The sequence below is a fragment of the Colias philodice genome, chromosome 14, assembly GCF_061535455.1.
Source record: "Colias philodice isolate Cphi_HAF_F1 chromosome 14, ilColPhil1 Martin Lab GWU primary, whole genome shotgun sequence".
Taxonomy (NCBI): domain Eukaryota; kingdom Metazoa; phylum Arthropoda; class Insecta; order Lepidoptera; family Pieridae; genus Colias; species Colias philodice.
Genome location: NC_143099.1, coordinates 6992987 through 7008398, shown reverse-complemented (window position 1 = coordinate 7008398; position 15412 = coordinate 6992987). Strand labels below are relative to the sequence as shown.

Below are 15412 nucleotides of genomic sequence, written 5' to 3'. Positions count from 1 at the left end.
GATATTTTTGAAACAATAATATTGAAATCATTACAAATTATAACTTCAAAGCCGAATTGAATGAAAATTGTGATGAAAATACTGTCAACCAAAGTCTTCATCTCGACTAGCGACTCTACATAAACTAGTCTGCCTATCAATAATACATCATGCATTTCACACTGTTCATCATAGTAAACTATCATCAACACGTGTTCATATAATTCACTATTAGCATGTACAATATACATAGCATACAGTCAGCTCGTAACAGACACGAACTACAGTTAAGTTATAAACAGACGTTCGAATTTGGTACGGACCGCACCGTGACCTTGGTGCGCTCCGGACCATATTCGATCATGTGTACAGTGGTCCGCCGGACATAATTATTATTATTGACGGTACGGTTGGTTCGATGGTTTTTTCATCCGAACTTGGTGCGGACCGTACCTTACTGCGAACGCATTTCCAATTCCCATACTAAGTCAGTCGTTACCTGACCAGCCGGCATGGAGCACGCATATTCGCTCATCGTTATAACATGTGAGTACAAACACGTAAACAATTTAGCCTAGCGACCAGTGAACTGTGACAACCTCGATACAACAATGTCCTATACAAAACTTTCACCGCGTTTTGTAAGTTATTCCGTTTTATTGATAAACATAAGTGGAATGCAGGTGTTAGGTAAATAATAACTTGACGTCCTTGGTGTGTACTAAGAAAAGTTATGGAAAGACGCTTTTCAACAGTTACTTGTGACATTTCTGGTACTTGGTTATAAACATATAAATTCCTCTAGAGTTTATTTCAACTTTACTTTTAACTTGATTTCGCTAGCCACTTTATTCGTGGCTGTTTTAATCGCAATACGCGACCAGCCGCGGCGACGGGCTTATAAATTTGTATTATTAGATATTTTTTTGTACCATTTTTACCGTCATCATTATTTTTTCATAATACATTAGATACAACCGATTTCCTGTTATTGTCTATATTCTAGATATTATATGTGTCATAACTATAATACGAATAAGGGTGCACTCACACACATCAGTCACCGTCAAGTCACCGATGACTGATCGGTGACGGTTTGTGTACGTATCCACAAACACCAGTCACCGTCATGTTGTCCGTCAGTCACGTCGCCGGTTTGACTGAATCATTGAACACATACATCAGGTTAGTGAGTGATTAGACGTGTGTCACGCTAGAGAACATGTAGCAATTGACGGTAGCACGACGCTGACTGAACTGAGACGTGACGGCACCGGGTGAGTGGGGATAAAAGTATGATACATGTATGGAAAGATTATTTGACGTGCCTGACCGGGGACGTCACTGATAGATTTCGTGCCGGCGACTGTCGTGTGGGAACAGAGTCATACTAGAACTATTGATACATATTTTTTTTTAATCCTGTCCGGTGACGTGCCGTGACGGTGACTGATGTGTGTGAGTGCACCCTAAGACTCTACAAACTTGGTCTCTACTAATATTTATAAACAACCTAACAGTAAAATATATACAGGGTGGAAGGTTAAGATGGGGCATGAAGGGCAGGTACCTTAACCGTTGTAGCTACATGAAAACGTTCTTAGGAGACTATCCTTAAATTCTTGAGAAATTTTAATCTGCATTCACAGATTTTTGAAAAAATGTACGGTCAGCAAGGAAATCGGCAGTTTTCAAAAAAATTTTTTTTGATGCCAATCGATCCAGTTTCTCATGGGGATCAAAACACTCTAAAAGACCAACTGAGGTATGAGTACTAGAAAAGTCAGAAATCGTGAAAAACTATTTCCACACATTCACTAAGAAAATAAGTGATTCAACAAAAGATGCGCTAATAGAAAACTCCAAAGAGATTTTCAGGCTTCAATATTTTTTGTTTCTAATTATTAAAACACATACTGATAATAAGAAGAAACATTAATTTAATTAAACGGTTGTCAAAGAAAATAAAAAATAACAAAATAATAACAAAAACAACATTTAAAGTGGTGATAATTCCTGAATTAATAATAATAATTTATAATTTTTGAAATAATTTACATAAAACTTATGATATGAGATGCTCAAAGTGGTCACCGTTTTGACGTAAACATAGGTTTGTTCGTTTTACTACTGAGCGCGTAGCAGCTGACAAGATTTTTTACAAGATTCGCAATAACCTTTCGCGTCGGTACATGTCGCATTGGGTATTTATTCCTGTACCATGCCAATGCAACTGTTGGGTTTTTATTATTTAAAAAGTAAGCGACTAACAGATCTAAACGTTCCAAATTATTTAAGGACATTTTTAGTGAAGACAGAGTAACTTTTGGTAACTTTTGTTTTCTATGTGTTATTGTTAAAATAATAAGCCATAAAAATGTGACCTGTTCGTTCAATATTCAAATTTAAATAATTTTTCATCTCGTGCACGAGCTGCCAGCCACCGCCCGCTCACGCCCCGCGTCGCTGGCATGTTATGCTGCTGTGCCTTTGTCTTTTTACTTGTTCATGAATGAAAATAGATTTTCACGATTCACGATTTCACGATTTCTGACTTTTCTAGTACTCATACCTCAGTTGGTCTTTTAGAGTGTTTTGATCCCCATGAGAAACTGGATCCAAAAAAATTTTTTTTGAAAACTGCCGATTTCCTTGCTGACCGTACATTTTTTCAAAAATCTGTGAATGCAGATTAAAATTTCTCAAGAATTTAAGGATAGTCTCCTAAGAACGTTTTCATGTAGCTACAACGGTTAAGGTACCTGCCCTTCATGCCCCATCTTAACCTTCCACCCTGTATAGGTTTCTGTTGGAAATATGTTATTATATGTGTTAAATGTATCATGTTCTATTATAATATTTTTATTATATATTTGTTAAATAGTTATACCAAATATACCTATTACTATGTACTATTTTGTTTAGCTACAAGCGAAACATTAACTATGTTACCTTACAACAAGACTCCTACTTAAATGTTATATATTTATTGTAAGCTCGATTATGTTTAAACCCCTTATTAGATTTATTGTGTGACAAAGTACAGATGGGTGTTTGTGCGTAAAAATTAAATTTACATGAAATATCCCAAATTAATGTTGCATGTTACTTAATTGGTTTAGAAATTAGTATAACAATGCATATACACGCACCTATTATATTAATTAGTACATGGGTATCACTTACATAAAACTATCGCTGCTATTATCTTATTAGCTGGCTATAGAACATAATGTAATACGTTTCCTTTGAATATTCCACCCCCCTCACGATTGTGGTACTTATAATACAAAATATTATGTAGTTATTGAAGAGTCATCAAACATAAATAAAAATTAATTAAATAAACGCAAAGCTCAGAAAATATTTACATTTATACCTCGCTTATTGCAAATAATCAAAATATTTTGAAATTTCAAGATTGATTTTATTATCAAGTTTTTATAAACTCAGAATCTATTATTACCTACTTCTTAGTTATTGATAGGTACCAAAACAATTAACAGTTATTATCTAACTAATCATAAGCAATGAGGCCTGAACCGTTACTGAATTTTAATAGAGAAAGCTTTGGGTCAATGAGTAATTGACTCTTAGAAAACCTAGTCTAGTTGTTAAATAATTACGAAATGACTCACTACAAACCCAGCTGTCTAGTACTTAAATGGAATCAGATATAGATCGGATAAACTTATTATTACATACAATAACAACATTGAGCAATGTTGTTTTAATGTCTGCTAAATACAAATATATTATTATCCTACTTTGAAATTTTACGTACAAAAACTTAAAATATGCAAAAAACAGAATCTCTTGAACATCAATCATCACTTTTCTGTCAAGTACCTAACGGTATATTAATTCAAAGCGTGATGCTGGCCCTCAAGAAATAGTACTTTATTTTCTCGACAGCATTGCATACTTTCCGATTTTCATCCTCAATAATTTATATTAATACGGGAACATTACTGCGCTCTATCAATTACTCTACAATTTGTTATAACAAAAGTAAAGGAGCTTTCATGTAGAGTTGATTTTAAAAATTATTGAAATGAGACAGATACCCCAAATTTGCTACATAAATTCTATAAAAATAATAAATCGCGTAGATAGGGCATTTATAATATTTTTTTTTATTGGTAATGTGGTAGTTTAAGACAGCATAGTATCTAAGCCAGTGTACGTATAATAATTGTACGATACTTGTGTGACATAATTATAACATTTGTGACTCATTATAGATGCCGGCACTTTCACACCAAGTGTGATCTTAACGAGTGTGCAAGTTTAAATAGTGCGTGTTTTATGATTACTCTGTGTTGTAATAAGAGAGCTGTAGATTTGTATTGCATTGGAGTTTTGTGTATAGAGCCATGTTAATATAGAGTCCATAAAGAAAAGCTCTATTATAGAGCAATCGTTCTGTCTTTATAAAATTACAGGGTAACATTATCACTTAAATTTTATAATAGCGATATATATTATGATAAATAATTGTTACTAACATTCATTGTTATCAATGAGAACATCCTATATCGTTTTATGCTCATTCACAAAATTCTTAATAACTAAAAATATATATACTTAGTTAAAATGATTATAATTGAATCCCTCTATGAAATTCTTGTCATATAACTAGTAAGTATTTGTTTCCTTATTTTAATGGAAGACGAGAGGAAATTTGCCAAATTAAAACTTTTGTCAATAAAAACGCGGACAACATGCAAGATCCAGCAATCGATAAAATACCTATAACTAATCCCTCACTTCCTTCGCAGTTCTAATAAGAATCTAACATAACATTACCTAACACAAATTGATTACTCGGTTTCCCAAAATGTAATAAATGATTTTTATGTAATATCGATTTTCATATAATTTATCGAATTACTGAGTAATTTATTTCTTAGGAATTTTAACCGTTTCAGTTATACAATTGGCTATCCTATCAGGCTTTTAATAATTGACGCACATATTTACCGCATTTTTTCATAATGCAGTAACGACTTTACGCTAGCATAATCAAAGGAAAATTTTGTTTATTTAACGAGTATTAACACGGATTACCTATTCTATAAAATACAGGGTTTCATTGTCAAAATTAACATGATTTAACCGCTTATACAAAACCCGTTGTTACGTATATGTAATGCCTGCTTGCATCGAATCATAAGCACCTAGCTTTATAAATATGTATACACATTTCTGCATCATGTAATAACTGTCTGACGTGCGTATTCGCGAAATTCTGTGTTAATCAAACGGTATACAATCTAACTCGGTTATTGAGGAATGTCGCATGTGGGATTGATTCTTGATTAATATTAAGTAGGCACTATGTTATCGTATACATTAAAAGCAATTTTAATTTTAGTTCAATCTATGACACGGTTATTTCTGAATCAAATAAATTTGATACTATTTATTTACGTTTCTATGCGTGAAAATATTTCACTACCTATAGGTATAACAAGTATTTTATGAGTAGATAACGCGGAGAATATAAATTGCAAGGACTGAGGCCATGATTCCTATCCAACGTGATTGGAATACCTTATGTATCTTTTTATTGCATTGGCAAATCCAGAGCTCCTATACTTTATGAATGAAATGGAAAAATACCTGGCTCAGGGACTTGACCTTAGGGAGATATTTGCAAAAAGCGGGCCTTGAAAACCAGTTTCGGTTACGCTGTATGTGACGATGCTCCTTCGAAATAAAAATAAATCATATCATCTGCTTATGACAATAATGTACTGCGTTTGTTTCAATGTAAAAGCCCAATATTATATGGAGAAATGCACATCATTCTATATTGTTTTGAAGAACAATTAAAAACTTATCTAATTCCTTTATAATTATTTGTTCAATTATAGGAAGTAAAGAGAAAATTATTTTTTTCAGTGTTACAACTATGTCTAGCAGAAATACCAAACGCCGCGCCGAGATGGTACGCAGTCAACCTCATCAACGACTCCAACTATTCACCGAAGCCAATTACTGAAATATTCTCGCAAAATACATTTCCTCCGGACAACCAAGTGATCGTCTTGCAGTCAACGCAGTCGCCAATAACACAAGATATATTGGGAACAACTCCGCCCACCACGTGGAGTACGGGACCAGCAAATACGCAGAGCACGTCGTACACGCAAACCCAATTCCCTAGAATATTTTCGGATCAAAATATCCAAAGTTCAACGCAAGATCCATCTACGCAACTAACTCAGTCAACAATCCCGTATCAAACAACAAATTTACGTGCAGATCTAACGAGTATTTTGGGAAATTATCAAACAAGTCAAAGTCAGAGCTACTCGCCGTTCCAAACGACTCCACCAACAGTGGCTGTAACGCCATCTACAGTACAAACATGGCTCCCTACTCAATCGACCACTCCACCTCCGTTACCTACTGGTGACTTTACTACTCTATCTACAACTCCACCGCCTATACCATTACTGGATAGACAAACATACAGTACATTGCCGCCGTATGTACCTACCATAAGATCGAACATTCCTTTTAATCAACAACAAGGACAAGCAATTGGAAGAGCGAGACCTTGCGACTTGAATGGAGTGAAGCCTAAGCCAATTTACAATGCATCGTCTCCTACTCTATTAAGCCCTATCCCAAAACCCGTCCTTACAATACGTTTGAAAGCTCCTAGAGGATCTATCACAAACCTGCACATCAACCCAAGTACGACAACCACTACTAAAAGGCCTACAACGACTAGAAGAAGGAAGTCGCCAAAGGGCAGAAATGACTATGAGATATGCTTGGATTCATGTAAAGGCAGAAAGGATCCTATTTGTGCCAGTCCGTTGGGAGTGTTTCCTATCGATTCTAATACCTTAAAAGGATTCCCGTCTCTATGTCACATGGCCTGCCACAATTCTTTTAGAAAACAACGTAAGTACAATTTAACTATTACTTACCTAGGGAATTAGGTTGACCCAACTATAAAACCTTGCAATACTATGTATGTTGGATAAATGCCTCTGTATGTTTGCTTAATCTTATCTTGTGTGGTAACCAAACAAACCAAAGCCTACTTATAAATTCAGACAATACTAATCTATTATCTATGTGAGTACTACATTTCAGCTAATTTTTAAGTAGTATATGCGTCATGACGAATACTCTGATAGTAAATATAATTAGTATAACAACGCGTTTTAATTAAATACGACAAACTAATATAAGTCTTATTAAAATACATTTTTATGCTAATAATTTATTTATTTATTTATTGCAGCATCATACGACAAAGTAGCAGATGGCCGATGCGGAAGATTACGAACACGCATCCGCACCGTTGAAAAGAACAAAATAAAGAGAGAAGACTTAAACAAAGCCCAGTACACAGTCTCACATTCAGGACCCGAAACTGTTGTGGAATTCTCTTCTTTGAAACGTTAAGTATTTTATATTTAGTTTATTATAAGGTAAACGTTATGTACATTTTAGTTAAGTTGTACGAGATTTAATTCGAAGCGACGTACTATACACAACTAGACTCACTATCGTCCATCAGGCCGTCAAACAATATCCGAATGGTGTTGTAAACATTGAAATTTGCACCTTATTTCATGGCAGTAATGTTCAAAATCCATTGTATCGCTCATTACAAAACTGCGTAATAGACGCGTAGGCAGAGTTTTGTTTCGGACAATTTTTGAGTACTAATGTAAGTTTAGTTGTTTATTGTATGTTAAATATTCGAAGTTAAGAACATAAGGCCCTTAACACATGTTAGATTAGTGCCAGTCTATACGTACAAACGACGACGATTAGGGCCAACGATGCTTTAAGTCACTTTAAATCATTTTCTCTTATAAACTGATATAAATTATAAATCCTTTCAACAAAAGGCTGACCTTATTGTAGTAGTAGTAATATAATTCTCATAAAGTTTTTATATATACATACTTATATATATATATATATATATATATATATATATATATATATATATATATATATATATATATATATATATATATATATACCTGATGATACGCCATGTTAAGTTCTAAATTTCTACATACTTTCATAGACACAATTTTATAAAAACATAGTATAAAATTGAACATCTCAGTCTTCAAGTATGTCGAAATTTGTAAAAATGCAATAAAATATATTTAACGTAGGCTAAAATTAAATCGTGATGTCTAATCCGTCCATTTTTAAGGTATTTTGTAACATTAATAATATAAAAATGTTAAATAAAAAATTACATACATACAAATAGTTTTATTTGCACTTAATTATTTATAGTACGTCTATTGTCTATGGAAACACGAATATGTATATTCAGTCTAGTATTTTAATCATCATAGTGTCTATCGGATATTTCTTATCTTTTATACAAAAAAACTGTCTATAAAAATAAATACAAGTGATGAATGTATAACAAAGTATTCAAAACTAAACCTGCACCAAAAATGATATATTATGCTTATGCTTATGCTTTGGAACATAAAATCAATGAAAACCAGCCTAATTTCAATGAATACAATAAAGAAATGTTATTTATTGGGATTATTCTTACGCGAGTATTATATATAAATTAGTAATTTAATAAAAGGAGTCTAATGTTTCATTTCCATTTCTTTCAAATTTTTCGATAACTACTTAGATCACTGCAAAATTGATTTTATTCGAAATATCAGCTAATATTTCAAATTTTCAAATTTGATTTCTTAAAAAAAATTCTTAACCAAAAAAGTGTATTACAATTACAGTTATATTCCTTACATCTGAAACTATGATTCGATAATATTTACAAGTTTTCATATAAAATAAAGACGGGTTGCACTCCGGGAGTGCCGGCAGAAGTGAAAACTTGATTATTAACGTTGAGCATGTTTGATATTTTGGGAATGGTATCCGTCTTACGCTTTTTCGATCAGTTCACGTGTCCTGACGCGAGTTTAAGATTTTATACCCATTACAGAAAAAGTGCTCAAAGCCGCTAAAGAAGTTTTCACTTCAAAAATAGTTAAAAATTTAGCCTCAAAACCGCTGTTGAAAGTTGCCCTGTTGTTGCGAGCCGCCGCCCTGTTGTTGCGCGCCGAACATCATCTGTTGTTGCTGATGGAATTCCTGTTGGTTGCCCTGGTTGTTGTTGCCTTGATTCGGCCCTGGAAATTAATAAATAAATAATAAATAAATATTATAGGACATTATTACACAAATCGACCTAGTCCCACAGTAAGCTCAATTAAGGCTTGTATTGTGGGTACTAGGCGACGATAAATATAATCCATACTAATATTATAAATGCGCTGTCTGTCTGTCTGTTACTCAATCACGCCTTAACTACTGAACCAATTTGCATGAAATTTGGTATAGAGATATTTTGATACCCGAGAAAGGACATATGCTACCTTTTATTGCGAAATATGTACCACGGACGAAGCCGGGGCGGACCTCTTATCTAGTTAATTATAAATTACATACATAAAATCAATATTCTTTATTGTGCAACAAACAACGCAAATAAAACAAAATTCAACATCATATCAGCACAACAGTGAGTGTAAACTGTAACAAATAAATCCCGACAGATATTATTGTACTTTATATTTTACTAACTGTGCCTCGCGGTTTTACCCGCGTTGCTCCGCTCCTGTTGGTCTTAGCGTGATGATATGTGTGAATTTTTCAAATCGGACCAGTAGTTCTTGAGATAAGCGCGTTCATAGAAACAAACAAACAGCTTAATAATATTAGTATTAGATTAATTTATGATAAAAATGTAGACAGATTAATACTTAAGAGTCAACAAGGACATGGATCCAGTGTTTAAAGTAAAATTTTTAGATATTTCTTGTTTTATTTTTAAAAACTTATTACTCATTAGGTTTAGTACTTTCGATATCAATTTAAAGTTTTTTGATATCTGCAATAGTTACGGAATAATCGCCTGTGCACACTTAACGATTGCACCCGGTATAGCCTGTTTTATGAGAGTCTAAACTCTAAACATTTCTCTAAATTCAAAACCAATAATATTTCTTACCTGACATTCTCATCCTTTTCGCGTTATTTGCAGCGTGGTCGTGGCTGTTAGCTTGTACTTGGTTTTGTTGAGTCTGTAACCATACATTACATATTTAAAGATTTTACACATTCAATTTTAAAATAGAAATACTGCTGTAAAATTTATCCAGTTGTATAAATTAGTTATAAGTTTAAAAACCCCTATTTAATCTCATAAACATATTCAAATACGCAAAAATATCAGATAATCGATAGTAGATAGATAATAATATGACTGAACTATGAAATTATATTTCATCCCAATATGACTGAACTATGAAATTATACTTCATCCCAATATGACTAAACTAGAAATTATACTTCATCCCAATATGACTGAACTATGAAATTATATTTCATCCCAATATGACTGAACTATGAAATTATATTTCATCCCAATATGACTGAACTATGAAATTATATTTCATAAATAATTGAGCAACTAAAGAAACAATAAACTCACATTAGGTTGTTGTTGTTGCTGATTCTGTCGCGCTTTAGAATCACTTTTATCATCTTGATCGTCGTCTGTCAAGAATTCACGTTTTGGATATGGTATTTGACATCCAGCAAAGACATCCTGTAAATAAAAAAAAAATAGCTTAGAATAAGTTTTCATAAATTGAAATATTTATATGTACCTACCTGTATTATAACGAAGACATGGGGGGACAAAAAAGGTGGGTAAATAAAATGATATTTATTTCCTAGTTTTTAACTTTGATTTAAGTAATTATTGTTTGAGAAATAAAATGAACGCAAAGTATATATCTTATTCTATTTGAGAAAGCTGCAGTTTCAATGATTAATTTTATATACTAGCAAACAACAATATTTAAATGACTGAATGAATGAAAATTCTTTATTGCTTAAAAAATAAATAAATACAAATACAAGAGCACACAATTTACTTTTTTCTTACACGCATAATTTGAATGACTTTATGGGTAATATTCAAAATTAAGCCACACATACGAATAATAAACTCACCTGTGTAGGTAACGGATCTTCGGAAAAGTATGGATCCTGCATAGCTTGTTCCGATGTTATTCGTCTATTGGGGTCCATTAACAGTAGCCTCTGAAGTAGACTGAACGCTTTGCTGTCTGGTTTTATTTTGTGTCTATCCATATATTTGCTTAGAGAGCAATTTTGGTAGCTGAAATTTATTAAAATGTTTAGTATTAACAGCAATAGTATAGTTTTGGTTTATTTATTTATTTATTTAACACAATATTAATTCTTAGATGATATAATTTACATTGATGCAATCATAAGCTCATTCAAGTTTTTCAAGTTTAAAACACAATTAAGAGGTTGTGTTAAAACACAATTAATAGACTTAGAAATAGGAATTAGCTTAGACAGATATAATGATAATGAATATTAAATAAATTTCATTATCATCTAGCATTATCATCATAAAAGACATCTTATATCCCTTAAAATATACGGTCTAAACCTTTCAACTGATTCCTTGAATTTATTAGAATATGATTTAACTAAACAGTTGTTAGTTACAACATAAATGCTGAATTAATCTAACTTAGGAACATGAACAAAATATAGCTCATCCATACTAATATTATAAATGCGAAAGTAACTCTGTCTGTCTGTCTGTTACTCAATCACGCCTAAAATACTAAACCAATTTTGATGAAATTTGGTATGGAGAAATTTTGATACCCGAGAAAAGACATAGGCTACTTTTTATCCCGGGAAAATGACGCAATCCCGGAAATCCCACGGGACCGGGAACTATGTGGGTTTTTCTTTGACTGCGCGGGTGAAGCCGCGGGCGGACACCTAGTATAATATAAAATCGAATACATAATATCATACATAAGATCATAATTCATACCCTATTCTTAAGTTCAATACTCACTTAGATCTTTTAAAGTCCTTAACTAAGGTGGCATGTTCTGGCATTTTCCTAATGTCTTCCCAATCTTTTTCTTGAGGGAAACCCATCACATTGAATATCCTATCTAATTGGTCATGATGGTATGGATTACTTGTTTTTATGTCTTCTTGACGACAGTGGAATATAGGCTCTGATGTTAACAGTTCGGCAAATATACATCCTATTGCCCATATGTCTGAAAATAAAAAAGATATTTGAAAGAATTATTATTCTGAAATATATAGTTAATCTTCTAGAAAAACACAATGTAACTTACAATATGAAAATACTGTTTAATGAGATGTTAATTATTTAGACATAAATGACTCACAAAAATATGTAGATACTGAAAAAATATTTACTTCATATTTATATAGAAGCGGGTAGGTTTTGCTAGCTACCAATAACCTCATATAAGCTATTTGTATTATTATTCACTCATTGATTGATCAATCTATACATATTAATGTAACAAGACAAAGTTAAGCCCGAGATAATCAGTTTACTATAAAAACTATAAATAAACAAGTCTCTCATAGACTTTAAGCAACACTTACCAATCGCCTTGGTATAATGCCTAGCCCCTAATAACAATTCTGGTGCTCTATACCAAAATGTAACTACGACAGGGTCCAAATCAGCAAGGGGTTTTAATGGAGCGTTAAACAATCTCGCAAATCCCATGTCGGCAATTTTAACACGACCTCTCTCTGGACCTTCGCCCATCACCAAAATGTTTGCTGGTTTCTAAAATATACAATTCTATGGTAATTGATACAGAAGATGTCACTTGCTTAGAAACTTAATAATAGACTAAATTTTTTATACATTACAATTTGGTCTGTTTTTTAATTAATATTGATAAGGATTTGTTAATAAGTCTGTTGCATGAAAAGCCTGCTTAATTTGTAGAAACTCCTCTTTCAGACAACTATTGAAATTATGATAGAAACTTATATATCAGATAGGACTAGAAATTTTGAGATGTTTAAATACACTCTCAGAGAAAGTTGTTTAAATGTATTGAAAAAAAATATATTATGGTAACACAATATGGCATAGCTCTATTACCTGATGCCTACCTATTAACTGATGACCGAAAACTATCTTCATGTATAAATATCAGTTTCAATAAGGTGATATATTTACATATTTATTTTGTAACTTCACTTCAGGCCTTTTTAAAAATTAGTAATCTATACTAATTAGTCAATAAAAAGACATTGAAACAAAAACTTTTTTAACTACACAAAATTACCTCACAAATAGTGTAATTAGAGATAATTGTTTGTTGAGTTTTTTAATTATTAAGTCATTAGACTAGTTAATGAAAACACTTACCAAATCTCTATGTAGCACCCAATTTGAATGTAAATAATGTATTCCATCCAAAATTTGGTACAACAAACTTTTAACCATGCCTTTTGGAACCATAACTGATTTCTTATTAGCTTTAGCAGCTCTGTGGAACTTAATGATGTGCCACAGATCATGTTCAGCATAATCAAATAATAACCACACTTTCCTGTCTGTGTGCGAAAGAAATACCCTTATTAAATTTATAACATTTGGATGTTTGAGTTCACGGAGCAACTGTAAAGAAATATTATAATAGTAGTGGTGACAATTCTTCCATCTGTTCACAGAATAATTAACAAAATCCAGAAGCTTTGTTATTAATGAAGCTGCTGCTTCTTTTATTATTTGGCACACAATTATTTGCACATAGAATATTATATTACATTTAACTTTAATGTGTGCACCTCTTAAAACAACAAAAAGTGTGTGGTTGTGAGAAAATACTATCAGCATTATTTTATCAGCTGTAAAATTTGAATTAGTCGAAATAATAATACTCACAGCAATTTCTCTGCAAGCTGACATAGAAAGTCCTGTGCCTTCTATTTGTTTCAAAGCATAATCTTTTGTGTCCGATCCATCTTTACGTCTAGCCTTGTATACGTGACCATAAGTACCACGACCGACCTTACACCCTTCGAAATCAAACAGGTCCTCAACTTTAGATCGTTCATTCTGCGTTTTCATTTTAAACTCATAATCCATCATTACCGGCGCCATGGTTTTATTTTGAAAATTATCACCCATCTTCCACTATTGTTTATCCCAAGTTTTAATTAAAATATATCGATCCTTCAATTCTTCTGAATATCAAAAGGAATAAGGATATGGAATAGGTATTGAACATAAATGATTATTATTAATATTTTATGTGATTAGTTTTCATTCAATTATTTATACATTTTAAATAATATAAACTTGTTTTATTCTTTACGTATGAAAATTATTAAAAATTGATTTTATTTTGACATACATACGGCTTTTTTGTTGATAGGTAGGTACTTGATTGTTGAATTGATTGAAGTATGAAGTGATGATGACTGATAGTGATGTCTGACGATTATTGTTCAAACTTCAAATTTGACAATTGACAGCAATTAGCATTTTGGTCGATTTCGGTGTTCGATACACTTTCGAAAATTAATTTAAAACCATATAAAACATGAACATGTATGTGAACATGTTTAATGTATTTTAAATTAATGGTCTTTTCAGTTTGGGGGCAATCACAGAGCATGTAATATAGTTGTCAATTGTCAAGGTTAGAGATGGAGGCAAAGAGTACTATAATAATACGGCAGAGATGGAGGTCAGGCGGGTAACGGGTTAGCAGATTGACCGGAGTGTGTTGAAATATAGCGGGTAAAGCGGGTAATTAAATGTGTTTTTAAGGCTTTTTTTCCGAGGCTTTTTTAATTGTAGTAATTAGCTTTCTAGTTTTATGTTTAGTTAAAATTAACCAGAGTTTATTCTTAACATCATTTTTTCACACTTTTTCAGTTCTATATTTATAAATTGATATTGAATCTGTAGTAAATTAAATCAAATATTTTTAACTTAATAGCTTTGATGGTTTATTGGTATTGTTTATTTTAATTTATAACAAGCATTACAAAAAAAAAGAAAAAACCCAGTAACTCTATAGGTATTGTGTCTATATGCTCTAATTACAGAGCATAATGCGACTCAGTGGCGCACAATGCCGAATTATGCTGATGCTTAGTTGGAACGTGAATTAGTTTTCAAATGCACCAAGTTTAAAATAAAATGCAAACTGTATATTCCTGTAAACAAATTTGTTTGTAGATTCGAATTCTAAAATGAAATTGTATTCACATTTTAAATGTGAAATATTAAAAAAAGTCAATGTTTGTAAGTACCTTCATCCATACTTATATTTATTTTTTTAACACAATTTGAATTAACTTTGATTATTTCGAAAAAACTACAATGAAACGAAAGCTTTAAATTTTTTTCCAACAATCAATAATTTTTTTTAGAGTGCTCAATTGTGCGAAGCGTTGCTGTAGTTGGAACATTCAACGTTAAGCATTATGCCGCATAATGCGCTCTAGTGCTGTAATTGGAAAACACGGTCTGTTTAGTACCAAAAGA

General features: G+C 32.1%; 2 protein-coding genes across 3 annotated transcripts; one reads left to right on the top strand and one right to left on the bottom strand.

Moving 5' to 3' along the window:
- Window positions 1-433: 433 nt before the first annotated feature.
- On the top strand, window positions 434-7914 carry LOC149482920 (uncharacterized). Its single transcript, XM_089703694.1, has 3 exons — window positions 434-525; window positions 5887-6900; window positions 7247-7914. The coding sequence occupies exons 1-3, from the start codon at window positions 492-494 to the stop codon at window positions 7408-7410; spliced, it is 1212 nt and encodes a 403-aa protein (XP_089559820.1). The 5' UTR covers window positions 434-491; the 3' UTR covers window positions 7411-7914.
- A 604-nt stretch (window positions 7915-8518) lies between these two features.
- Window positions 8519-14371, bottom strand: Cdk8 (cyclin-dependent kinase 8). Of its 2 annotated transcripts, none has more exons than XM_089703693.1 (9): window positions 14275-14371; window positions 13799-14100; window positions 13280-13531; window positions 12496-12685; window positions 11921-12134; window positions 11026-11194; window positions 10499-10615; window positions 10016-10088; window positions 8519-9134 (listed from the first exon to the last, which is right to left on the bottom strand). In XM_089703693.1, exons 2-9 carry the CDS (start codon window positions 14042-14044, stop codon window positions 9007-9009), a joined length of 1389 nt encoding a protein of 462 aa, XP_089559819.1. In that variant the 5' UTR covers window positions 14045-14100; window positions 14275-14371; the 3' UTR covers window positions 8519-9006. The 2 variants fall into 2 exon arrangements, with proteins under 2 accessions (XP_089559819.1, XP_089559818.1); XM_089703692.1 differs by having other exon boundaries at window positions 14271-14328.
- Window positions 14372-15412: the final 1041 nt, after the last annotated feature.